This window comes from Scyliorhinus canicula, chromosome 19 (genome assembly GCF_902713615.1).
Source record: "Scyliorhinus canicula chromosome 19, sScyCan1.1, whole genome shotgun sequence".
Taxonomy (NCBI): domain Eukaryota; kingdom Metazoa; phylum Chordata; class Chondrichthyes; order Carcharhiniformes; family Scyliorhinidae; genus Scyliorhinus; species Scyliorhinus canicula.
The window spans coordinates 29,751,993-29,779,182 of NC_052164.1; the positions used below are offsets into that span (position 1 = coordinate 29,751,993).

The 27,190-nt window shown below is 42.6% G+C and overlaps 1 protein-coding gene across 3 annotated transcripts in view; it reads left to right on the forward strand.

Moving 5' to 3' along the window:
- LOC119954445 (glucocorticoid-induced transcript 1 protein-like) overlaps positions 1 to 17,534 on the forward strand; it is a 72,456-nt gene extending 54,922 nt beyond the window's left edge. For 2 of the 3 annotated variants that reach the window (XM_038779661.1, XM_038779660.1), the window contains 5 exons: positions 4,715 to 4,831; positions 5,599 to 5,742; positions 9,445 to 9,664; positions 10,724 to 10,844; positions 12,933 to 17,534. In XM_038779661.1, the coding sequence (XP_038635589.1) occupies positions 4,715 to 4,831; positions 5,599 to 5,742; positions 9,445 to 9,664; positions 10,724 to 10,844; positions 12,933 to 13,293 (963 nt within the window). In that variant the 3' untranslated portion in view covers positions 13,294 to 17,534. The remainder of the gene's footprint in view (positions 1 to 4,714; positions 4,832 to 5,598; positions 5,743 to 9,444; positions 9,665 to 10,723; positions 10,845 to 12,932) is intronic. The other variant, XM_038779659.1, reaches the window with a different exon arrangement.
- The last annotated feature ends 9,656 nt before the right edge of the window (positions 17,535 to 27,190 follow it).

Genomic DNA, 27,190 nt, shown 5'->3' on the forward strand with positions numbered 1-27,190 from the left:
CTCAAAGCATGGGTTCACAACAGAAGTCACATTCCATTTTCCATTGTGGACACGAAATGCGAGTACATCATAGAAGAGGACGAGTGTGAGGCCCTGGACCTAGTTTGAGCGGCTGTACATTCCAGGCAGCGCTGCGACCGAGAATAATTGTGATGGGCAACGAGATATAATGTCACCGTTATCCGATGAGATACAACATTTAAAATAGAGGATGGCAAACCAGATGAAGCGATGGAACAGCCAAAATAAATTCAAGATTTCTGGTTAACAGTCTTCAAAGAAGGGCAGCACGGTGGCGCAGAGGGTTAGCCCTGCTGCCTCACAGCGCTGAGGTCCCAGGTTCGATCACTACTCTGGGTCACTATCCGTGTGGAGTTTGCACATTCTCCCCGTGTTTGCGTGGGTTTCGCCCCTACAACCCAAAGATGTGCAGGTTAGGTGGATTGGCCATGCTAAATTGCCCCTTGAATTGGAAAAAATGAATTGGGTACTCTAAATTTATTTAAAAAAAAACAAAAAAAAGTCTTCAAAGATGAAGATTTGCTCAGTGGCATGATACAGGAGCATGATATGCATATCCTAAAGCATCTACAAGCCTGTAAACATACGATGTTTAGATCCTGGACAGCTTCACTCAAGTTCAGGTTTGAGCCAAATGAGTTTCACTAATGAGGTACTGACAAAAACCTACCAGATGGAGTCGCATCCTGATGGGTCAGAATTTTTTGTCTTTCAAATCACGGACTGCACAGGGTGCTGGATTGACTTGAAGAATGAAAAAAATGTCACATTGAAAACCATTAAAACGAAGCAGAAGCATAAGGGACGGGCCACTGGTAGAACAGTTATGCAAACTGTACCAAATGGCCTTTCTTCCATTTCTTTAGTCCTCCTGAAGTTCCAGAGCATGGAGAGCTGGATGAAGGTTCTGTAGCAAGACCCACGACTGACTTGGAAATTGGTCGCTTGCATGAACACACAATTCTACGAGCGCTAGACGATGGTGATCATTATGATAATCATGATGACAATGATTATGATGAGAAAAGAGAAGAATCCGATTCTGAACCAGAAGAAGACTATGAAAATCTATTCAGTTTATTTGGCGGCAGTGACGAGGTAATCACACGAAACTCCCAGGCTGCGCAGCACAATGATGTGTGAACGCTAGAAGATGGCGTATGAGAGGCTGAGAGTGAGATTGCAGTAGCAGACGCATCAGATGACAGCAATTCAACTGCGAACAGACTGATGACTAAAGAAATAATCCCATTCTGGAGAAACTGGTTCCAGAGGCGTATGGTGAATCGGCACTGCACACAAAATGGTTCCGGCAGTGGGCTCCCCAAAACTCGAGGCCACTCTACCGAGAGACGTGCTAGAATGTACTACATTTGGGTGTAGTTCCACAGAGACACACAAAACATATCAGATGAGGATGAGCCACTAATCGGCTCTTCAGCAAAAGATGACCCATAATTTGTCCTATCAAGTGAGGATGAGCCACCAATTGGGGCTCAAACACAAAATGAAGGAGCAGCAACCAACATTAGGGATGTTGAGCCAACCCAGAGTGCGAGGCTTTGCAGACTGCTCCTGAAGTTGACTGCACAGTCATCCAAAAATAAATGTCGACACTGGATGTTTCGCCCGGTGATGGGCATGCAACTCAGCATATGGGCGCAACCATGGATCAACCAAAACTATCGGTCCAGCTAAAGCAGCAATGGTAGAGCAAGAGCCAGGATCAGCCAGCACAGCAGACGATCCACAAGAAAATAGTCGCGTGGCACAGTCCAGCGGCATGACGTGTGCCACAGAGCTAAAAGAAAAAGAGGCGCGGTCAAGAGTCCTCCCATGAGCAGGAAGGGGAGGATACCGTGGGTCGCCCCTGCGCTACTGAAGAGGAAGGCATTGGCAACGTGGCCAACCGGCCGGAAAGCGTACGACAATGCAGCAAGAATCATTGCAGTAAAAAGAGAACAGCAAGAAAACCGGGCTTCTGGACACATCATGTCAAAAGGCCAAACACGCTGATAGTACACAACCCGCCAGAAAACAGGTCTTGCGGAAGTTAAAGCAACATCGAGCAGCCGATAAAAGTTCAGAAGACCAATGGGACGATGTCATTTTTTCTTTATAAATGTTTTTATTGGGTTTTTGAAAGTATATTTACTGTTATGTACACTAAGAAATATATACATATAGGCACACCCAAAAATACCAAAACAAAAGTCATCATAAAAAATAAAATAAGAATAACTGGTCGGGTATTGTGCACCAGCTCAACAGCAGCAACTCTGCACAACTGGCAAAATTATTTACAACACAAGTAGGCGACTGTTTATGGGGGGAGGGGGGGGGGGGGGGGGGGGGGGGGGGGGGGGGGGGGGGCGGGGGGGGGAGAGAGCTGGGGGTGGAGACTGGGGGAGGTAAATACACATTTGGGTGCTGGCGAAACAATTACAGTGGGCAATACTCGAATGTGTTTGGTGTTGTCACTTGCTTCTCCCAGACGTATCTCACTGCCGTTGTCGTCTTGCGCTCACATCCACTTCAGCCGTTTCTCCTGTCTTTTGCCTGTCTTCTCCTTGTTCTCTGTTTCTGGAGATGCCAAGTTTGTTATCGTATCCCGTGCCTTCCTTCCGGCTGTCATTTTCCCTGCCTCCCCCTACCCACCTCCCTGGTTCTCCTCTCTTGCTCCCTGTCCCTTCTCCTCTTCTTCTCTTCCCCCCCCCCCCCCCCCCCCCCCCCCCCCCCCCCCCCCCCCCCGGCCTCCTGTGGTTTGCCTTTCCTTCCTCTGAGGTTTAGCTGTCTTCCCCCCCCCCCCTCCCCAAAACCTAGTCTATCTCTACCTCTTATGCTTTGGCTACTTTCCCCCGACTCTTGGCTACCTGGCTATTCTTATGCTTGTTCGTTGGCCACAAACAGGTCCGGGAACAATTGAGTGAATGGCTTCCACGTTCTGTGGAAGCTGTCGCCTGACTCTCGGATGGCAAATTTGATTTTCTCCATTTGGAGAGATTCCGAGAGGTCGGACAGCCAGTCTGAAGCTTTGGGTGGTGCTGCTGACCACCAGCCGAACAGGATTCTATAGCTGGTGATCAGGGAGGCAAAGGCAAGGGTGTCCGCCCTCCTCCCCAGGAATAGATCTGGCTGGTCTGAAACCCCGAAGCCACTTTCGGGCATGGCTCCACCCTCATCCCCACCACTTTGGACATTGCTTCGAAGAAGGCTGTCCAGTACCCTGCAAGTCTGGGGGAAGACCAGAACACGTGGACGTGGTTGGCTGGGCCTCCTTGGTACCGTTCACATCTATCCTCCACCTCCGGGAAGAACCTACTCATACGGGTTCTTGTTAAGTGGGCTCTATATACCACCTTTAGCTGCGTCAGGCTGAGCCTTGCGCACGTGGAGGTGGAGGTAGTCCCCACCCTATTTTAATCCCCAAGTCGTTCTCCCATTTCTTTCTTGTTGCGTCCAGTACGGTGTCGGCCCTCTTTACCAGTCGGTCATACGTGTCACTACAGTTTCCTTTGTCTAGTATGCTTTCGTCCAGTAGTTCTTCCAGTAGTGGCGGTTGTGGGTACGTCCTTGTCTCCTTTCGTAGGAAGTTTTTGAGTTGTAGATACCTTGGATTGTTCCCCCTGGCTAGCTGGAATTTCTCTGTCAGTTCGTCCAGTGTTGCGATCCTGCCGTCCGTGTATAGGTCCCTGACTGTCAGTGTCCCTCTGTCCTATCCCACCTTTTTGAAGGTGGCGTCAGTCAGTGCTGGTGTGAACCTATGGTGTTGCAGATGGTTGCTTTTTCCGACATTTTGGTCAGGCCAAATTGCTGCCGCAGTTGGTTCCAGGATTGGAGGTTGGCTATCACCATCGGGCTGCTGGAGTGTTTTTTGGGTGAGGATGGGAGTGCTGCCGTGGCGAGGGCCAGGAGGGAAGTCCCCACGCAGGAGGCCTTTTCCGCACGCACCCACTCGGCTTCTGGCTCCTTGATCCATCCCCTTATTCGCTAGGCCGTCGCCGCCCAGTGGTAGAATTGTAGGTTTGGGAGGGCTAGACCCCTCCTGGATTTTGTAGGGCCTTCTTTGGCATCCTAGCATGGCAATGTTGTCATGCATGTTCAATAAACTGTGCACCAGGGACATGTTCATCAGGCAGATCATGTTGTGTGAAGCACAGGTGCACCTGTATATATGACGTGTAAAAAGACAATGCAGATCATATTTTGTAAAAGTTATATTTATATACAAGTGTTAACAGTTTCAGAGGAAGGGACATGTTTTGATATTGCCTGTCACAGTTCTTTGTATAGTTAGTAATGCAACCTCCAACCAGCTGGTGGCGATAGAGATCTATCACCTGACTCAAGACACTGGGCAGTTGGTAGCAAGACGTACAAGAAGACAGTTGCACTTAAGAGTAGCTCCAGGAGAATTCACTTAGTAGCCATCGTCTTGTATAGTTCCTTAGTTACCTTGTCCACATGTTTATTAAATCAACTTCATAGTTAATCAACTATATGTTCTGTATACATCACTACAACAGTTACATCACAGAACACAACAGTTGAATATTGAAAACATTGATTTGATTCGTGCATTGCAAATTGTTCTCTTATAATACTATCCATGTAAAGAAGGATGTAGTAAAAGCATTGTTGAAATGAAGAATGTTTCTTAAACTTTTTTTTTTCTTTTGTGGCCTCTGACCAGATTGCAAAGCTCAGACAGCAACTTCAACGCACGAAACTAAGTAAGAAGTACAGCAAGGACAAAGAGCGCCAATCACCTCTGCATGGAGATCATGCTGCTATCGGCGTGTTGCAGCAGGTAAGATGCTATTTGCGGACAAAAGTTGTCCAGATTTGGTATGCGCAAGACAGTAGTAATTGAAATTGCTTGTGCATCAAACTTGTACCCTACTATGGTTGTTATTGACTGAGTCTTGAACATGATCATAGGGGTGGTTGCATGTCTTGAATCCAACTGGAGAACGAAATTCATATTGTTCTGTTGGCATCTTATTAAGGGCAGGGCTTGAATAATTGAAGGACCTGCATTGTTGGCTAACGTGTTATCAGTCTACCTGCTGTAGACCGTGTGCATTTAATACTGAAATGTAACATGAGATTTCTAGTTGCCACTTATTTTAAATTGAAATAAAGTAAGCACTGAGGGCGAATAAGATCCCAACAGCCGCCTTATTCACATTTTCTTCTGCTGTCCACTTCGATGGTCAGTCCACACAGCCTTTACAGCATTTTAAAAAGTATCAGGAAACTACATGTCTTTTATCTTTTACAGTTTTGTTTAACTGCCTCAGTGAATAGCTGATGCTGCTTGAATTGATGAGATTTTAATTATACAACACTATTTTGTTAGATTAAGTTTGCCCTCTGATATTAAGTGACAAAGTACAGTTAATAAAAATAAAACATTGAAAATTCCCAACGGCATGTTTGTTTTGAATATTTGACCAAGGAGAGGTGCGTGTTTAGTGTAGATCCGTTGAGGATGAACAATCCATTCTATTGTGTGCACCTAAAATTGTAAACTTCTCATGTTCATTGCTTTTTCTTATAATTTGCCTTTGAAAGGGACCTTCCAGATTTGTGCCCATTCTGCCAGCAAACCTCGCCATCACAAAGTTAATTCCACGCCTTAGGAACAGCTTGGAGGCAATAAATCAGGAAATTGAAGGAATGTTTATTAAAGAACCTGGAGATAAAGAGTTACTGAGGGTAGGTAGTCTCGTTAATAACTCTTCATTAAGTCACTCGAATGTTTTTTTTTCCCTTGAGCATTGTTTTTTGACTTGATGCAAACATCCAGTCCTAACTACAAAACGTTCCCATTGAATTTGTACTGGAATTTCAAATAACTTGCATGAGAATTTGTTCCCTTTATAACTGAAGGTCAGATGTATTGTGTGGTGCATTACTGAGCTATTCAGTCTAGGATGGTGTCCCTGGTTTGATTGCTGGTGTTGGCAAGAATTACAGTGGAATAGGCCAAGGTATACTGAAATTGGCTTTTTCCTTCCTGAGCTAGGCAAGAAGACATTAGCAACAGCAGTTGCTCTGTTCAGCATCCAGTGAGCTTTTACAAACCAGTGTGTGCAGACAAGTTTTTTTAAATTTTTTTTATTGAGCTGCAATGTTCCTATGGTTGATAAACATGCTCACATTGACTTTTTGTTTGTGCAAGATAGCTGAAGGTTACTGATATCTATGGAGTCGTAATCCTGAAAATGTTGCTTGAATGGAGTGCGGTGTGTGCGTGCGTGTATTGCTGGAGGTGGTGCTGACGACGGGGGGACTGGAGAAGGCATTTACGGGCTATTTTGGAAGAGTAGCAGACACCGCCGGAAGGGATCAAGGCAAAGTGGAAGGAAGAGTTGGGAGAGGATATGGAGGAGGGATTCTGGTGTGAGGTGCTTCGGAGGGAGAAAACGCCTCCACCTCATGGGCGAGGTTGGGACTGATACAGCTGAAGGTAGAATGTAGAGCCCATCTTACAAAGGCGTGGATGAGCTAGCTCTTTGAGGGGGTAGAAGATGTGTGTGAACATTGCGGCGGGGGGGGGGGGTGCAAACCACGTTCATATGGTTTTGTTCTGTCCAAAGCTGGAGGATTACTGGAAGGGGGTTTTTAGGGTAATCTCTGAAGTGGTGCATGTGAAACTGGACCCGTGCCCTCGGGAGGCCATATTTAGGGTGTCGGACCAGCCGGGGTTGGAAACGGGTGTGGAAGCAGATGTTGTTGTAGCTTTAGCCTCATTGATTGCCCGAAGGCGGATCCTGTTAGGATGGCGATCAGCCTCTCCACCCTGTGCCCTGGCGTGTCGGGGGGACCTGCTGGAATTCTTGACTCTTGAAGGTCAAATTTGAACTGAGGGGAAGGCTGGAGGGGTTCTACAATTCATGGGTGTTATTCATTATGCACTTTCGAGAATTAGATTACATCTAACATTAGGGGGGAGGAGGAGGGGGAGCGTATGTGTTAATGGTGACTATGGGTGATTCCTAATTCTTTTTTGTCATTTGTTAACATGCGGGCTAATGTTTTGGGGGTTTGGTGGGGAGATGGGATCGTTGTTATTGATATGGAGATTGACATTGCATTTGCTACTGATTGGGTGTAAATTTGGGAGAAATTGTGAAAAAGGAGAATAAAAATACTTTTTTAAAAAACTGGACATAGTTGCACGTTCCAGCTCCATTACAGAAGTTGAACACAATCTAGAATCTATAGGGAAAGTTGCATTCTTGGAGGTGTTGTCTGTCAGATCTGTTTTTAAACTTGAGGCCCTGTCACCTTGTGCCATTGGGTGTGAAAGATCTCATAGCGCTGATGAGATGAGGTTGATGCTATAACTAACTAAGCTGTGGTGTTGGTACTTCTGTGGCTTGAGACAGGTCATGAGTTTAGGTTTTTAACCTGGAAACCTGAGCGGGTAGTCTAGGCCAGTAGTTTAATGCAATACTGTCTAGGGTAAGGGTCCTTCTTGGTGATTCCTTTATTTCCCCTTCATTTTTTGTCGTTATCATTGTGATCCATGGCTGCTTAATAGACATGTGTCTTAAGTCGAGCAGCAGAGTGAATGAGCAATTCAAAAAGTTGCAACATAGTTTATGGTGCTAGTGTTCAAACAGGAGAACTCAGACTTTTCAGCACCTGAGTGATGGGGTGAGACTTGGTTCAATTGATTGGCTGTTGGCCAATGAATTGGCCTAAAAACCATATTCTGCCCGGTAACAGGCGGTGGTTGGATCCTGCCTGAGTCTCGCCCTCTCTCTCTTTTACCCTCTCCCCCTCTCTCTCTCTCTTTTACCCCTCCCTCCTCCCATCTCTCTCTCTTTTACCCCTCCCTACTCCCATCTCTCTCTCTTTTACCCTCTCCTCACTCTATTTCTGAACCTATTTATCATAAAAGGGGTTCGGTCAACCTGTTGTATTTGTTGCATATTGCGTATTTCATTTCATTTATAGTTTGTTCTAAATTAAAAGGAATTGTGTTTAAATTTTAAAATCTGGTGTCTGTAATTAATGGGCAGCCAGGGGCCAACGGCTTGCGTATTTTTCTAAGACTTATTGCAACTCCGGGTCAATGGGGGCTCATTGACACGCCCTACCCCAGGGTGTCGTAACACCAGGTGCCAACTTTCAGAAGAGATTTTAAAAATAAACTTGGGCTTTCTCCCAGTATTTTGGTCAGTATTGATACATCAACCATGCCATTATGAAACCGATTACCCAGAAATATATTTCCATTGCTGTTTGTGGGATTTTGTTATTTGTGGGATTTTTTTCCACAACTTAGCTCCTATCATTGTTTTATATTATACCATGGGAATTGCTATAATTTATTTTGGTTTCTGTATTCCGAAATCCAACTGGCTCATATATTTAGTGGAATTTCAAGTTCAGCTAAATTTGATCACTAGTCATCCAAATTCAACTTTTATAGTTTATGGATTTAAATGTTTGTCCAGTTGACCTTTAAACATGATTTATTTGTGGCGGGGGACTGGTGGCTGGCGAACTGCCTTTCTAATATACCATATTTTAAACTTTGCCCAAAGAAAACACTTGTGCAATAATTTACAAGCAGCAACTATCTTTTCAAAGCTCAAGGTCTGCCAGACGGTAATAAGATAAATTGCTGTTTAATTTCTGGTTGATCTACGCGACATGCGGCGCAGTTGTTGGCACTGCTGCCTCACACCGCCAAGGACCCGGGTTCAATTCCAGCCCCAGGTCGCTGTCCATGTGGAGTTTGCACATTCTCTCCGTGTCTGCGCAAGTCTCGCCCTCGCAACCCAAAGATGTGCAGGGTAGGTGGATTGGCCGTGCTAAATTGCCCCTTAATTGGGGGGGAAAAAAATTGGGTACTTTAAATTTATAAAAGAAAAATTTTTAAATAATTTTGTTTTGATTTAAGGGAAGAATAGTGGCTATAACGTCAGGAGCCGTTCAAGCAATGGCGGAACAGCAGATCAATCTGCATCAATTCTCACAAAGGAACGCATCTCGAAAAATGAGCCAATGCTGCATTCTTGCACTGTTGGCTCTAAATTGATGTGGTGGTTGCTCTGAATCTTCAGGCTCGTGAACAAACATGCTACCAAACAAATCTATCCAATACACTGCTTTTGGGCAAGGTTACTTTATTGTTTGAATTTTGTACTCCGGTAATGTGGTTATTGCAGGATAAGCTGGTTCTGTGGCGATGACTGCCAGCAGAGTTTTACCTAGAATCTGGAACACGTGAAGAAACCAAATACAAGCAGTTCATATTTTATAAATCTTGTTCAAATTGCTGCAGCCAAATATTTTGCCTACAAGTTAGAACTATTGTTATGTTCATTAGTCGTTGAACTGTGAATTGGAGTGTTCCATCTTTAATCATTGATTTTCCTCTTTACTACATATGCTTTGTAGATAATGGATGCACCTGATGGGCACAGGGCACCCTTTCCTTCTCAACGACACAGCAGCAGTTCTCAGAGTGAACCCTCACCTATCCCTCTTGAACAGACCAGTGGCTATAGTAGTCCCTCTCCATATCCGTCCCCATCCCCATCTCCTTCGTATCCAAATGGAAGCCAGGAAGAGGGGCCTTGTATAATAGAAGATGTATCATTTTTTGTTCGGGACAAAGGTGAGATCATAAACGCACAGGTGGGAGATTTGTTTTCCACCTAAATCATTTGTAATAAAATATAACTGAAGTTTTCTTCCACCTTGCCCCCTCCTGGAGGTGCTGACTCAGGGTATGGCCACACGGGTGAGAGTAGCTTTCTACCATTGTGGTAATGCGTTTGTTCTGTAATGCTACACAGAGTATCAGCAATTTATTCAATTTTAATGGGCATTGGAGCCAAGCTTGATCCTATGTTTGCCTGGTGTGCATAAGACAAAGATGTATTGTATAGTTCAATAGCAGCCCTGGCTGGGATCTGAGCATATTTTGCATTTTTGTCCTGCCTGAAATAACTATTGGACAACAATAGTTAAAACCTGAATAACATAGGAAAGAGTATAAATGAATATAATAAGAGTGCAAGACAATATTTACATAACGGTTCTTTTGAGGAGTCAATTCCTATTGCAGCTTTTCTCTAGCATTAAGCACACTCTAACCTCCTACTATTTATTCTAACTCCTTTTGCAGTATGCTTCTAGGTTTTTGCAGGGTCTCTTTTCTGAACTACAGTTTGGCCTTATTTAATCCCATATTTCTGCATCTATTAATGGTACTTTGACAACAAAGCAATCCAGTTGGGTGATCAGCAATGTATTGATATTGTCAACCAACAAAAATAATTACATTCAACTAAAAATAATTACTTTCAACTAAATAGTGTTGCCAAATGAATGACTTTGGATTGTTAATTTACATTTTACCATGCATTGATAAAAATATCTGAAGGTTTTCAGTGATCGGGGCAATGCTGGATATTCCATTTGTAGCTGTCTACAGAAGAAATGTTCCATACAGAAATATGGAAAAACTGCTTGGTTAGGAAATATATGGCTTCTTTTGCTTAAGTTGCCTCTAAAATATGCATTAATGCAGTTCCCCCTCTGGAGTTCACTGAGCCAGTTCAACAAAAGCATGGATATTGTCACTTTTATAAAACTATAATTGCAATTCCAGCTGTCTTGGTTCTGAAACCAACATTGTTAAGTCACTTCCTCCGCTTTTTCAATAACACAGATAGTGGCACAAGCTCCCCTCTCCTGAAGTATGCTTCCTCTCCCAAACCAAACCACAGCTACATGTTTAAGCGGGAGCCTCCAGAAGGTTGTGAACGGGTAACTGCATTTGAAGAAACACCGTAAGTAAAAGATGTGCATCTAAACACATTTGAGAAGAAGTCCGTATATGATGTAATCATTTTATGATTGTTCAATTTGGCTAAGTATAAGTCCAATTTTCCTTACAAACTTCCACAATGTTGTTATTGCGGCTCAAGGTTGGGGACTTATTTGTTTTAAGCATCTGCTCTGTGTATCTGAATTGATTTTTACATTCCCAAATTAATGAGATCACTTATTCACTTTTGTTTTCTGTTCAAATTTCTGAGCCTTTGGTTCTGTTGGAGTTATGTAGGGATCTTCCCCCGTCCACCACACAGTTAATTTCTAACTATTGCTCCCTCGGCCTCTAAATTCAGCCCTGCCTGTCGTGATTCAGGCACTACTGATAAGCCAAGTTCTGAAGCTAAAATGACCTGTTTTGGGACACTTAGTGGGCTTTTCCCCCAACTCGCTGTGTGTTTCACAGCAGAGGCCAGCCTACCATTGGCTGGCGGCGGGATCTTGTGGTCCCACTGTTGTCAACACGGTTTCCCGTTGAATGCACCCATCGCGGCCAAGAAACCAACGGTGGGGTTGGGCCGTTGCTGGGACCAGACGATCCCACTGGTGTGAATGGCTGTAAATGTCCAGCCATAATGCTTGTTTTGAATTGAATTAATATTTGTCTGTCTTTAAATTAGGAGCGGCATTGCTTTGGTTAAATTTAAGTTAGCACAAATAAGTTTAGGTGAAGGCTTTCAGTTCAATTCACTTGGGCTTCATTCAATTTCGCCCTTTAGTGTCAGGTTCTGCCTCACTTGATCCCTCTTTTAAAATTCTGCTGTTGCATAAAGAAACAATTCAACCATATTGAATGTCATAGATTAAATAACCTATCTTCTCAATCTGCAGGTTATAGTTTGCAATCAATATTTCAATAGAATATGAACAAGTAAATAAATGTAAGGAATGTGCAGATCATGGAACAGTAGGCTGATTGAATTCGAAAGTAACTAGCTTATTGTAACAAGGTGCACGTTGTAGCAGAACGGTCACTGTGACCAATGCATCATTTAATGGTGCTGGAATTGAAAGGCTGTGGATTATTAAGGTTTAAATCTTAAAAGTGTTCTGCAAACTAGTCAATGCTGTACCTTGCTCTTTGAATATGTTGTGCAGTGTCCAAAATCTGGAGAAACTGATATACACAGTTGGGTACTTTGAAATTAATTTTCTTTGGATCAAATTTTTTGGAACTCATTTTGTCTGGCTGCAAAATAATGTTTGAAGTCATTGGATCAAATTTTACAAAAAAAGAGAGGCAGGACAAGATAGGTTTATGATTTTGTGAAATCACATGCTCAGACTAGTTACGTGCCTTTGAGAGGATTTAGGTGATCTTTGCTTTGGGATATTTTGTCTTTCTCTAGTGTAAAGTGCATAGTGTGAGAAAAGTGGGGTGCCGTGGCGTAGTGGTATTCTCACTGGACTAGTAAACCAGAGACCCAGAGTAATGCTCTGGGGACCCAGGTTCAAATCCCGCCACTTCAGATGGTGAAATTTGAATTCAATAAAAAAAATCTAGAATTAAAAGTCTAATGATGACCATTAATCCATTGTCGATTGTCATAAAAAAAACAAAAAACATCTGGTTCACTAATGTCCTTCAGGGAAGGAAAATGTCCTCCTTACCCGGTCTGGCCTACATGTGACTCCAGACCCACAGCAATCTGGTTGACTTTTAACTGACCCTTCAAGGACAGTTAGTGATGGGTACGCCACGCCCACGTCCCATGAACAAAGTTTGTAAAAATTCCAAACAGTTGCTGTACAAACTCATTACAGGTGTGAGAATAGGAATAAAGCTGTGGAGTTTTTTAATTTATTGTTTGCTTAGCTGCAGGACTACAGTTGCAATGCTTAACCTTAAGGCAAGCTAGTAACAAAATACCCTTGGTACAATTCCATTTAATCTAAAACTCATATTTATAAATTCAGTATGTAAATTATGATAGTTTATCAGATTTCACCTTGAATGCAAGTACTTCTGTCTGGGCTGAAATGCTTTCAAATCTGTTCAATTAAATATGATTGTGACTTTATAATTTCTGTGTGCTCTTTTTCAGGGCTATTTCCTTTGGACAGGCTTTGCTGTACTCATGTCCAGATAAAAACAAAGTTAATTTCAACCCCACTGGCTCTGCCTTCTGCCCAGTCCATATTCTTAAGCCTCTTTTACCAACTGTTGACTTAATATTAAGGCACTTGCCAACATCTGCTTCATCAACCCCTCCGAGCACAGGGGTATCACCGAGCACTTTGACCTCTTGTCAGTCTACAACTCAGGTCTCATTCCAGCAACCATCGGAGAATTCAGGGACCACAGACTTTACTGAGATTTCTAAGGAACAACCTCTACCGTTTGATCCTTGGAAACTTGCTCAGGCTGAAGAAGGTGCCTTTTTCCAGAGCTCATTAGTAATTTAGACTGGAGAATCTGCAAAAGGTAAACGGCTGACTGCAAACTTACCCCTAACCAGTTTATCGTGTTAAATACTACCGATATTGGCTTTCTTGGCCTTCAATGTGTTTGTATCTTGAATGCAGATTTAACTGTTCTGTATGTAAACAGACTGACAGACTGATACTAAACCAACAAGTTAAGCATCCATCTTTAAGGGGAGAATGGGCCAAGTATTAGGATTTGCCTATAATTATTTGTGCCGAATGTATATGGTTTAGCACCAAACTGTCAAACAGCTTATGTGAATAGAAAGTTTAGGCATATATATGCTCAAATAAAGTTTTAAAAATGTCTGCTAGTCCTTTATTTACCTTTAAACCATAGCAGTACATTTACTTTCTTCGCTTGAGCCCACGTTGCAAGTGCAACTTCAATAAGCACAAGCTTACCTTAAGGAAAAATGTAAAGACATAGGACCATTCTAAATGTTGGCCACTTTTTACTGGGGTTTTTTTTTTCAGTCAGCTTTTAACCTCATAGTACCTTGTGTGTGAGACTGCTACAGTATTTAGAAAATAAATTTGTTTATATATTAAATGCACATTGGAAGCTTTTTCCTTGAAATAACTTTCTTGCTCTTTACTTTATGAAAAGCATTAGGTTTAGCATTTTAAGCGGTGTACTGCACCGTAAGGTGACATGTGCAACTGCTGTTGATTTAAAGGTTGTAGAATATTGAATCTAATTAGAAATCCCAGGTTACTGATTAGAATTGGTACAAGTATAGACCATTGGGTGCTGCTTTACAATTGAGCACAGTGAAATACTGGAATTTAGCAAGTATCCTGTAGCCGCAAGTATGTTTCCTGCCAATCTGACATATAAGCTCAGCAAAGAAACTGAACTGTAAATGGTGTTTTATCTGCTTCAAAGCCTGATTAGTCATATATTTTCATGGGTGAAAGGTGTACAATGATAACAACTTTAGCCTGTCAGTGAAAATGCCACAGGAAGAATTAAATTCCTGTTTACCCAATATCGAGCAAAATTATCACTGCCTGTTTCTCGCTTTAAAAAAAATTGAGACTGGGTGAGAATTGCCCCTGAAACATTCCGATTAATGCCACAATGGCGCAGGAGGGTATTTTAAAATCGAAACTTGAATTTTAGACCTATCAGGTTACCAACTCAAATATTGGGAATTGATGAAATTAATTTGTTCAGGTTAAATAAAATGTTGGTGTGAAAGGTAGCTGGGTTAATTTAAAATCAAGTTGGGGGAGCAATCTGAATGCAACTGAATTGCTGTTGCAATTATAATCTAACCTGTGCAATTAGCTGGCAAACACTTCTGTTCCTTGACAAGGCACACATGTGCTTTGGCATGTTGCATTCTGCTATTGCGTATTACACAACAGAATAATTTCCTGGCCAAATGTTATGTATTCAAGATTTTTGTAGATTGATTGCTGCAACTAACTTCAGTAACACATTGTAAACTTTGTCTCCATGTTGGGGAGGATTTTTTTAATGGATGTATTTAAAACTATTAGCCACTCAGAAGATTTAGGTCTGCCTGTTCTGAACTATTCTGCACCTAATTGCTATTCTCTTCAGTAATGAAGGAAAATTTAAGATTTTAAACATCAGACCGAAAATTACATACTGAAAATAAAACTTAGTTGATTGGAACAAATGGCTTAATTCAACAGTATATTTGATTTCACTACTTTAAAAAATAGTTTGCTTTTTGTTTTGAAGGAGTAAAGAGGGAACAAGTGAAGAGCATGAGGTTTATTTGCACCTGGTTATGTCCAACAACAATCTGCTTGGCTTTACTTTCTCATTGTCACTGTTTCAAATGCTTTTTCTACTGAAATTTATTTTTAAATTTACTTAATATAAGTCTGGGCTTACATATACAGAAGTGTATTTTTTTTGGTATTTATTTAAACAATTGATGTACCCATTTAAAGGGCTAGCTTCATTTAAGATCTAACTTGGGTATTAAAAAAAACTATCTGAAACCTCTAGCTTAAAAGCAAAGTGTACAGATATATATGTATTAAAAAAAACATAGTTCCTCTGCATTCCAGTTTAATTTGCAGGTATATTCTGATACAGAGCCTGTCAAAATAAAAGCACCAGCATTTAGATTCTTTAATCTTATCGTCTCACATTGAAGATCGTGTGGTTAATTATGGTTTCGGAAACAAATTTAGAGTGGAGTGCCCAAAAGAATTGTGTCATGGCGTGTTATTTGCTCGTGCATTTTGAGTTTCAGTTCAATCTGTAATTTTGTTTTCCATTGCCTACGCATTGAAACTGTAGACAGTAAGTGTCCCAACATATTGGTTTGTACTTTATGATGACCTTTGAAAGAGGCTTGATGCTAAGTTGAACAGTGCAGTGCAATTATCAAATTGCACTTTGCAAGTTCAGTGAAAGACCATGCTATTTGAAGTTGATATTTTTCCAGGACCTACGCTTGCCCCTCTTCCCCCTCCCACCTCCAGGCATTGGTTATAGGATATGTATCTGTGGAGTAAAATGGCTGTCCACTCCCAATATTGGCATGGCTACGCTAGTTAAAAATGTGTCAAGTATACTTGTGGCGGTTGTTCCCTTGATCCTTGTAGTGAACCAAATGTCTGGAGTGCCATTTCAGTTTTATTTTCAGTAAAGACTTAGCCTTGTTTTTTTTTTTGTTCTGGAATTTGGTATGCAGTAGTCCAAAGTGCAACTCTTGAGATACAGTTCTTTCTGCACTTGGTCATGCCTTATTTAACTATTGTTTGAACAGTCTTCTATACACTGCATTGATGCAAGTGTAACAAATCTAATAGGTTGGGGGGGGGGAAATGAAGGTTTAACCAATTTGAAAATTTTACTCTAAATTGGTTGGAAGGTATAATTTCCGTGTCTTCTCGAGCTGTAGAAAATATCTTGATTTTTATATTACCACTGGAAAAGCAATGTCTAGCAACAACAAACTCTGCAAGTGCAAACTTCTTCTGAGGGCCATTAAAAAAACATTTTTGGTTCCAGAAGACCTTTGCTTCCCGTACTTTGCACCAGTTGTATGAAGTCAGAAGTAATGTGGCAGTATCTTTTGAAGCTGATTTTACTTCCTTTTCACTGTGAATTAAGTCATATTGCCAACCTGACTCCCATCTTCCAACTACCCATTTCTATATCTTAAAACAACTACTGACGGTGGTGCAAATTTGTAGTAAAATCCAACATTGCATCTGGACTAGTGAAAGTTTTGAGTTTTAAACTGCAATGTTGTATTGTCTAATGTTGGAGAAGCTACCGTAACAGAGAAATGCATCTTTTGGGAAAAAGGGTAGCAATAAACAGTGTTCTGTTAATAAAGTGAACTAGCACCTTCTAGTGGTAGAAGCCAAGTACTGTAACAGTATTAAATGGCCCTCAACGTTTTGAAGTTGCCTAGTCTTGAACAACTGCATCAATGGTAGAACAAGGTAAAACTTTTTGTTTTCCTCCTGCTGTTTTAATCTTTGATTAAATTTACTGTTGAAGTTTTGCTCTAGCCATATTTTAAAATCTAAATCAAATGACACTTCCTGTGCTGCCTCCTTTTAAAACAAAAGAACGTTGCAATCGCCTTTTGGCTTAACGCTTAAATTCTACTTTGCAAAAATAAATCTCCTTAGTTACTATAACTTGAGAATCAAGCAAATAAAAATTCAAAGCAAAAATATCTATATGACCCTTGTAAATAAATTAAGTGTGAAACCAGCTAGCTGATTTTATAACGCAAAGGCATTGTAAGCATAGCATTATTCTGTCTTTAAAACACTCTACCATGACACATTTCCTTTTGTTAGACACTGATATGTGTATCCACATTGAGAAACAAAATGAACATATCCGAAGAATTATAACTGTATTGCATTTTCTACTGTGTATTTGTTGATCAGAATGAACTGTTATGACAACTGCAGATAATACCACGTGAATGTTATGAGTGAATTGCTGACCAAATTGGTTGATGTAACACCAGTTTTGTATTTAAAGGTTTGAATTGGCCTAGAATTCTATCTTTGTAGGATTATTTTGTCTTATACACACTATTGGGGGTTTGGTTGACATTGTACATATGTTTCAGAACATTAAGCTTGGACAAATGTATTGGCCACATGAGCTGTGTTTAGCGTGTGGATTTGTGTGTGTTTTTTTAAGAAGTAGGTTCAGTTTCAGAAAATACAAAAATAAAAGTGCCAATTTCCATTGCAAACCTGTTGTGTTTTTCTTTTTGGATTATGGTCTCACTGAAACATATTTTCATTAAGCAAAATCATCCCAACTCTGTACTTTTACTAATTGATGCCTGTAGACATATGAGTGGAATATATAGATTGCATTTACTTGCCCTGTAAGAATTTTGTAATCTTGAGTAGATGCTCTGATGCATCACATGTTCAGCACTGAGCTCTACTTCACAGAAACCTAAGTATGCAAATAGCCATTTGGTTGTACTGAACCTCAAAAAAACATGCTGTCAAAGTTTTCAGCCTTGAACTCATCAGGACAACTTTGCACGGATACAAATTGTAAAAGGAACAACAGCTTATACTGCATGCATCAGAGCATCTACTCAAGATTACAAAACTCTTACAGGGCAAGTAAACTGCAATCAATATATTCCACTCGTATGTCTACAGGCATCAATTAGTAAAAGTACAGAGTTGACATGATTTTGCTGATCAGTTGGCAAGTGGACTCTGGTAGAAGTGTTGCCATGGAGAATGCACCAAGGGACAGTGAACTGCCCAGCCTTTGTTTAAATTTTGTTCTGAGTGGATCTGCCTGCTTTGAATTTAAACAATAACCTCCCTGGTGCATTCTAGATGGTCCTCTACTAATCCAAGTCCACTTGCCAACCTCAGCACTTGTCGCACAGTATAAATTATTGTTCCTCTTACAATTGGTATGCTTACAAATATGGCCTGGTGGGTGCAGGCCAAAAAGCACTGACAGCACGTCTCCAAGAAACATGGGTGTTTCCTATACTGTACAGCACAACTACTGAACTGAATTGTGGGTTTGCATGCACCAATGGTCAGCAACTTAACAATAGTTTCTTTGATATCCCAGTTCTGATCTTTGTTTCTGCAGGCAGCCTGTTGGGGATTGTGCATCTGTTCCAAGTTTTAAAAAGTACACCATATTGCAGAAATCCTGTTGTCTGATTTTAAACTCTGTATCCAGAACAAAATAACTTAGTAGTTTGAATGAGGATTGTCTGTTCTGCAAATCTGATGGATGGAACTATACCGAGAAGTGTATTTGCTTTCTATGCTGTTATGGCTGATGGCAAGACTCATCCCAACAACTCTAGCACTCACATGGGATTTTTAAGATACAGTTCATTTGATTTTGACTTTTTCTGAATACTAACTGGGAAATTTAACTTGGACAATAGCGAATCAAAGTGTCTCCTTCACTATGCTGCATAAACTCTGTTTCATGTATTGATGTAATTGTATCCATCACAGGTATTACGATCCCAGACCATACCCAACAGTAGCTAGGATACTGGACCGAAACATCAATATTTTAGTTTATTTAGAAGACTGTGCGGAAGAAATGATTAGCTCTAGAAGTAATCACATGTAGAAATAGTGCTTTGTTATTTCTAAAACAAAACTTTATTATGAATCTTCACATGTGAAAAGAACAGTGTCCAATTACTCATTAACACTACTCAATTTCCCATTAAACAACAAGAAAAGAAACATACAGCTCTCAATCAAAAATCAGCAGCCCATAGAGTAATACTTGCTTTATAAAACAGATTTGACGCCTATTAGAACCCCTTCAGACTCTGGCTGAATATGTTAAGCTGGTTCACAGGGTGTGTTTCAGCTTCCTCCTGGTGCCCAGATAGGTTCACAGGGTGTGTTTCAGCTTCTTCCTGGTCTCCAGACAAGGCTGCTTTACAGATTATTACTCTTTTAGAATTATCATACTGAGAGAATTGTGGGCTCAGTTTCAGGCAGATCGGAATTCGCCTCTTTCTCCCAAAGCCTTTCCAAAACCTAACTGCCTCCCTGCATTTCTAGGCTCCACCCAGCAATGACACCATCTGCTCGAGCTGAAAAACCAATTATCTCTGCAGACTGCAAAGCACATTAACCATCCAGGGACTTCCCCAATCAAACCACATTCCTCTGGTCAATTTCACCTGTTTCCGAGAAACAAAATGAAAGCCTTTTTAAAACAACATGACCACTGCAGTCAAACACACTATATAACCCCAGGTTTTAACAGTTGACTTGTCAGACCAATATTTAGAAGCTAATATTCCTAAAATCCTCAACACAGGCTATCAAATATCCCTCCACACACGCTTTGAACACCGTTATGAAAGATATTGGCAGTGAGGTTTGTTTTACCTGGGGGAGGTGGGTGGATGCCATTCGACTGCCTCTTTCCGAGGATTAGGAATAATTGAGCTGGTTTGTTATCTCTAAGTTGGAGCAGAGCTGCTGCGGTTGAGTCAGTAATCTTTGCTCGACTATCGTGGCCTGATTCTATATTTTTATTTGCCTGCAGAAATCCAAATGTTCACTAATCACTTGCTGGGTTATTTGCAGATGCATTTAAGTTGCAGAGCCATCTGTCGCAACTCTTATACAATTTTTCAATCGTGCTGCTCCCAACATCCATCAGGGTTAAATCCATGCAAACCGAAGTTATGGTAACAATGTACAAGATATATATGGTGCCTCATTTTGAAATAATGGATGAGAATTTGGAACGTAAAAAATAAATTGCACAATATAATGGGTGTTTTCTTAAATTCAGTTTGAGGTGTGGGTGTCGCTGGCTAGGCCAGCTTTTATTGCCCATCCGTAGTTGCCCTTCAGAAGGTGGTGATGTGTTGCTTTCTTGAACTGCTGCAACCCTTGAGGTGTAGGGTGGCACAGTGGTTAGCACTGCTGTCTCACTGGGACCAGAGTTCAATTCCAGCCATGGGTCACTTCGTGTGTGGAGTTTGCACGTTCTACCCCTGTCTGTGTGCGTTTCCTCCAGGTGTTCCAGATTCCTCCCACAGCCCAAAGGTTAGGTGGATTGACCATGCTAAATTGCCCCTTGGTGTCCAGGATGTGCAGTTTAGACTACGGGGCCATGGGATAGGTTATGGGTGGACATGAGTACAGTGCCCATTTGAAGGGTCGGTGCAGACTCGATGGGCCAAGTGGCCTCCTGCATTATATGGGCTGGTTTAGCTCTGGGCTAGACAACTGGTATGTAATGCGGAACAAGGCCAGCAGCGCAGGTTCAATTCCCATACCAGCTTACCCGAGCAGGTGCCAGAATATGGCGACTAGGGGCTTTTCACAGTAACTTCATACTTGTGACAGTAAAAGATTATTATTATATGTACACCCACCATGCTGTTAGGGAGGTAACTACAGGATTTTGTCCCAGCTATCAAATGGACTGCTTTGTCCTGGATGGTGTCAAGCTTCTTAGAGTCATTGGAGCTGCACTCACCCAGACATCACACTCCTGACTTGTGCTTTGTACCAAGTGGACAGGCTTTTGGGGGAGGGGGGTGGGGCACAGGAGGTGAGTTACTCGCTGCAGAGTTCCTAGCCTTTGACCTGCTCTGGTATCCACAGTATTTATATGGCTAGTCTTTTTCAGTTCCTGGTCAATGGTTACCCCAAGATGTTGATTGTTGGGAATTCAGTGATGGTAATGCCATTGAATGTCATGGTGGGATGGTTAGATCCACTCTCCTTGGAGATGATCATTGCCTGGCACGAATGTTTCTTGTCACTTGTCAGCCCACACGTGGATATTGTCCAGGTCTTACTGCATTTAGATTTGAACTGCTTCAGTATCTGAGAGTTGCAAATGGAGTTTAATCTAGTACAGTCATCTGTGAACATCCTCACTTCTGACCTTCTGATGGAAGGAAGGTCATTGATGAAGCAACTGAAGATGTTGGGCCTAGGCCACTGTCCTGGGAACTTCAGCAGAGATGACCTGGACCTCAGATGAGTGACCTCCAACCAACACCGCCATCTTGCTTTGTGCCAAATATGATTCCAACCAGTTGAGTGTTTTCCCCCTAATTCCCATTGACTCCAGTTTTGCTAGGGCTCCTTGATACCATACTCGGTCAACTGCTGCCTTGATGATGGTGGCACGGTAGCACAGTGGTTAGCACTGTTGCTTCACAGCACCAGCGTCCCAGGTTCGATTCCTGGCTTGGCTCACTGTGCGGAGTCTGCACGTTCTCCCCCGTGTCTGCATGGATTTCCTCCAACAAGTACCGCAAGACGTGCTGTTGGGTAATTTGGACATTCTGAATTCTCCCTCGGTGTACCTGAACAGGTGCTGGAAAGTGGTGAATAGGGGCTTTTGACAGCAACTTCATTGCAGTATTAATTGAAGCCTACTTGTGACAATAAAAAAGATAATTATTAATTAAAGGACAGTCACTCTCCCCTCACCTCTGGCATTCAGCTCTTGATTATCTTTTTAAAAAATATATTTTACTCCAAACGTATAAGAAAAGTTACAACACACAATTCGGGAAACAAACTTCCCAACTATACAGTTTGTACAAATGTTTACCCCTTATTTTGCTTCCCCCCCCCCCCCCCCCCCAGCGATGAACAACTCCTCAAATGGTCGCAAACATCTCCCACCTTGCCTCAAAACCCTTCGCTGAACCCCTCAACTCATATTTGATCCGCTGAATCCCTTAACTCGTATTTGATCTTTTCCAGCTGAAGAAAATCATATATGTCCCCCAGCCTGGTGGCGTTGCTGACTGCCACTCCAATACCATGTGTCGCTGTGGAATCAGAGGAGAAGGCCACAACATCAACCTAGCTCCCCTCCATCAACTCCAGCCTCCGATATCGCCACCGAAGGGTCCATCTCAACCTCCTCCTCCACTATCCTTGCTAGCGCTGCAAACACTCCCACCCATAATCTCTCCAACTTTTCGCAGCCCCAGAACATCGATGTGTGATTGGCTGGTCCCCGCCCACACTCCGCCCACTTATTCCTGCCTACATCATATACCCTGTGTGCAACCTTGAACTGTATCAGCTCATCGTTGTACTTGAGGAGGTTGCATTTACTCTTAGTGCCTCACTCCATACTCCCCAGTTTATCTCCCCTCCAAACCCTCCTTCCCACTTCTCAATCTTCACTAACCGCTCACCTCCCTGTTATCCCAGACACCTGCAAATGTCTCTGATCCTGCCCTCCCCTTCCACATCCAGAAGCAATCATCACTTCAGCAGGATGTACCATGGTAATCTGGGGAACTCTTTCTCAACCTTCCGTGCGAAGTCACTTACCTGCAGCTACCTAAACTCACTTCCTCTCTGGAGCTCTACCCTCCTTTACTTCATCTGTACTGGCAAACCCTTCTTACAGATACAAATCCCACACTTTAACCAGCCTTACTTCTCTCCACTTCTTATATGTGTCATCTATCCCCCCAGCACAAAACTGTGGTTTACACAAAATGACGTTAACACCGACATTCCCTCTATCCTATAGTGCCTCCTCCGCTGGTTCCAGATATTCACCGTGGATTACATCAAGGGCTCCCTGAGTTTCTGCTCGGCGCCATTGGCAACGTGCCATCGCCATAGTCCTTAAGCTAGACCCCTATACAATTCCTCCTCCATCCTCACCTATTCTACCCCTTCTCCTTTCCACCACCTCCTCACCTTCACCATGTTAACCGCCCAATAGTAATGTAGCAGGTTTGGCAACACCAACCCTCTCTGATGCCTCTGTGACAGGGTCCTCTTAACCCTTGGCACCTTCCCAGCCCATACAAAGTCCAAAATAATTGTGTCCAGTTTCCGAAAGAAAGTCTTTGGTATAAAGATTGGGAATATCCTGAAATATAAACAGGATCCTCAGCAGAATGTTCATCTTTACGACTAGGACCCTCCCTGCCAAAGTCCAGTGCAGCATGTCCCACCTCTTGAGATTCTCCTAAGCCTCCTCCTCCAGTTTTGTTAAATTCCATTTGTGAAGCATCGCCCATTCCCCTCTACCTGAATCCCCAGATATCTAAACCTGGCTCTAGCCATCTTAAATGGCAACCCCCCCCCCCCCCCCCCCCCCCTAAATTGGATCACCGACCCAACTCATTCACCGGGAACACTTTGCATTCCCTTGCCACTCTGCCGACCCCCAACGAGCCATTGCCAGAGGCTGAGTAGCCAGCGCAAACAGGAGCAACAGCGGGCACCCTACCTTGTTCTCCTGTGCAGTTCAAAGTTGCATGAACCCATGTCATTAGTCCGCAACTCACCCTCGGTGCCACATACAATAGTTGCACCCATGCCACAAACTTAGGCCCAAACCTTCCCAGGACCACAAACAGGTACGACCACTCCACCCCGTCAAATGCCTTCTCCGCATCCGTGGACACCACTACCTCTGGCACCTGAGCTCCTGACGGGGTCATAATCACATTTAACAGCCTCCGTATATTAGTAGAAAGGTGCCTGATCTTTTACGAAACCTGTTTGTGTACCCGGGATACAACCTTCCATCTTTCCCGCCACAAACTTAGCCAGCACTTTTAAGTGTTTTTAACAGAGATATGGGCCTATACGATCCACATTCCATCGGGTTCTTCCCCTTGTTTGGTATTGACGTGATCGTTGCCTATGTCATCGTCTCCTGCAGCTCCGCTTCTCCAGTGCCTCATTAAATGCCCCCAAGAGGTGTGGTGCTAGGTCCGTCGCAAACTCCTTTATAAAAATTCCGCAGGGTAGCCATCAACCCCGGGGCCTTCCTAGACTTTATACCCCTTATACTGTCAAATATCTCCCTCAGCCCCAGGGGCTCCTGTACCGCCTTCTCTCTTCCTCCAGCTGTGGAAACTTCAGTTCATCTAAGAACCGTCCATTTCCCCCTCTTCACCCCCGAGTCTGCCCTGTACAGGTCCTACCCTTTGTCAATCAACAGTTTTTTTTTAAAAAACCTCCCCATTGGAGGAAAAGAACCCCCCCCCCCCCCCCCCTCCAAACCCCACCCTACCCATATTCCCAATTACTTCACATTTCCAGCACCTCAGTCTCTCAGAATTGTTCAGTTCTCTCCCAGTTTATGCTCCTTGATAAACTCATTGGCCACTTCTGGGGTCTCAAAATAGTATTCCCAACCTTCATACGTCACCCAAAGCTTCGCAGGGTAAAGTACCCCAAACCTGATCTGGCGATAGAGCACCGCCTTGACTTTGTCTACACACACCATGGCCACCACCAGAAGTTGGCTCTTGATTATCAATTGTCAGTTAAATTCCCTAATTAGACAAAACGTTATTTAGGGATACCATCTGAATCTTAAAGTTCTTCCGTCATTTGAGTTGTTGGCATCGCATCCAGTAATAATATTGGCAGGTGAGAAAACAAATCTGTGTCGAGTATAGTTTTATTAGCAAATTCTTTCCATTAACACACACACACCCTATCCTGTCCATTGCCACCATCACACCCAAGCAACAGAGTTTTGCAAAGTCATTCTCCAGAACCATTGCTTGGTTTTATTTTTAATCAACATTTTGTTGATATTTCTGGTATTTGACTGCTTGAGGAAATGCACGTTTGAATACTTTATGGGATTACCTTCTCATTTGTTAATATTGCTGTTCGTGCAAATTTGAACAGCAATGGTTTTATTTGCATGTACTTCCAGAGACTTTCCCAACTTAATTATATTAGGTTTTCACTCTGGTATAACCTCAAGTGCCAAGTAAAATCCAGGTGTTCCCAACAAGTAGGAAGTGAACTTGTTGATCCAAGTCTTAGCCCAGCCAGCAGCCCCTGCACATTGGTTTCTGAAGGTTAGTAGCTGAGACCTTCACATCAATTATCTTGAGCAGCATGTCATGTGGAGGAGTGGAATATGTGTCTATAATGTGACCCTATTTTGTTGTCTCCTTTGGGAAGGATCGCATTTATATTTCCATTTCGTTCCATCTCTTTTCTCTCTCTTTCTCTCTGTCCCCCCTCTTTCTCTCCCCCCCCCCCCCCCCCCCCCTCTACCACAACACCATTGTCACCTAAGCGAAAGAGGAAATCTTCTATGTTTTGCAGATCTTGCAGATGAGGAATCCAGCCAAGTTGGCTGTGCTGCAAACGAGGGAGCATCACCTGATCCCCATTCAATCTGATGGGCACTCTGTATTGTGTTTCTTGATGCTCACATTCCTGTGGGCCATATTTATCTGCTCAGGCGGCTGCTTGGATCTGTTGCACAGTCAGAGCTGTGAAATGTAGGTTGAAATCCGATCTGTGTGGTGAGGTGATGTTTTCTACTCTCAACCAATGTAATATAACACTGCCATAGTAACAAGTCTTCATTTGAATTTGAGGTTTTTATTGCATGCTAGCCAAGTTACAAACATGTGGCTTTACTTCTGGTGTTTGCTGGCATTTTTATTTTTAAGCATACAATCATCAATACTGAAAGGCTCCAAACTGGCATAGATCCCTGCAGTAAGCATGGAAAATTTGTGATGCTAGGAGCACTGTAGTGGGGGTAAACATATTTTGGAAATATCCCCTCCCAAGATTAGACAATGGTGGATTCTCACGTGGAGTGTGTTGCCATCAATAATAATGGAGCAGGAAGTGATATTTTTTTAAAACATAGGAATCAAACTGAGGGTTGTGTTTCTACGTAGCACGATATTCTCTCTCAACTGTCTATAAGTTAAACTTGAACACCCAACTTATGGATAAAAATCCTTTCACTTTGCGGGAAATGTGTTATGGGCTGATTCGACCCATATCCAAATGGGACTTGAGTTCCCAATACAAAACTGCTATTCCACTCATTAATTTGGATGTATTTCCTTCTGGATAGTGGAAGGGTGGTTACTGTGAGTAATGGAAAATTCATTGGTCAGGAAGTTGGAAAAATATGTTGGACAGAAGCCAATGTCCTTCAAGATTCACTTGGCTCAGATTGTACCTGACTTGGGAGGGCCTGGAATGGCATAAGTGGAGGCAAAGTTACACATCCAAAAAAGAACTGGCGTCAGTCAGTTTGAGCACACCAATGATCTCAATCTTGCGCAAGTAGGTCACTTGTAAATGTTCTAATGTAAAATGCATGTCGTTGTATCCAATTGTTCGGTACTGATCATAACTGAACAATTAAACCTACAAATAAGCAAGTAGCACACAGAAGTGAAACTAATGAACGTGGGCAGCAATTTTATTTTCCAGTAATTTATGGATATTTATGGTTACTTTTTCTGATCGTCCAGATGTTTGACTGCACAGGAAAAGTCTTGAAGACAAACGATTGTGACATCCACACGAGTAGAGTCTTTCAATGGGACTGTACACTTTGTTCTATCTTACCTCACTTACCCCACCCATTCTAAGAACATATCCCAATTTCCAAGTCGAGAGCCCTTCCCACCCCCCCCCCCCCCCCCCCCAAGAGCCAAAGGCTACAGCAGGCACTTGTACATAGGCCAGAATTTAACTATGGTTAAAATTACACATTACCAAGGCATCTCTTTAAATGCCAGTAATGTCATCCAAAACTGCTGCCCGAGTCTTGACAAGTATCAAGTACCAATTGCCCATTATACTTGTTCTCAGGGCCCTACATGGTGAAGCAATGCCTCAACTTTAAAATTCTCATCCTTGTTCGCAAATCCCTCTATGGCCTCACCCCTCCATATTTCTCTCCTGGCAGCCCACAACCATCCAAGATATCTGCACTCTGATTCTCGTTCTTTGAGCATCCCTGATATGCGATATGTAACTGCTGTGTGTTGGTTACTGTGCCTTCAGCTACCTGGCTACTAAGCTCAGGAATTCCCTGTCTAACCCCTCTAGCTTGATTTCCTCCTTTTTAAACATACCCCTTTGC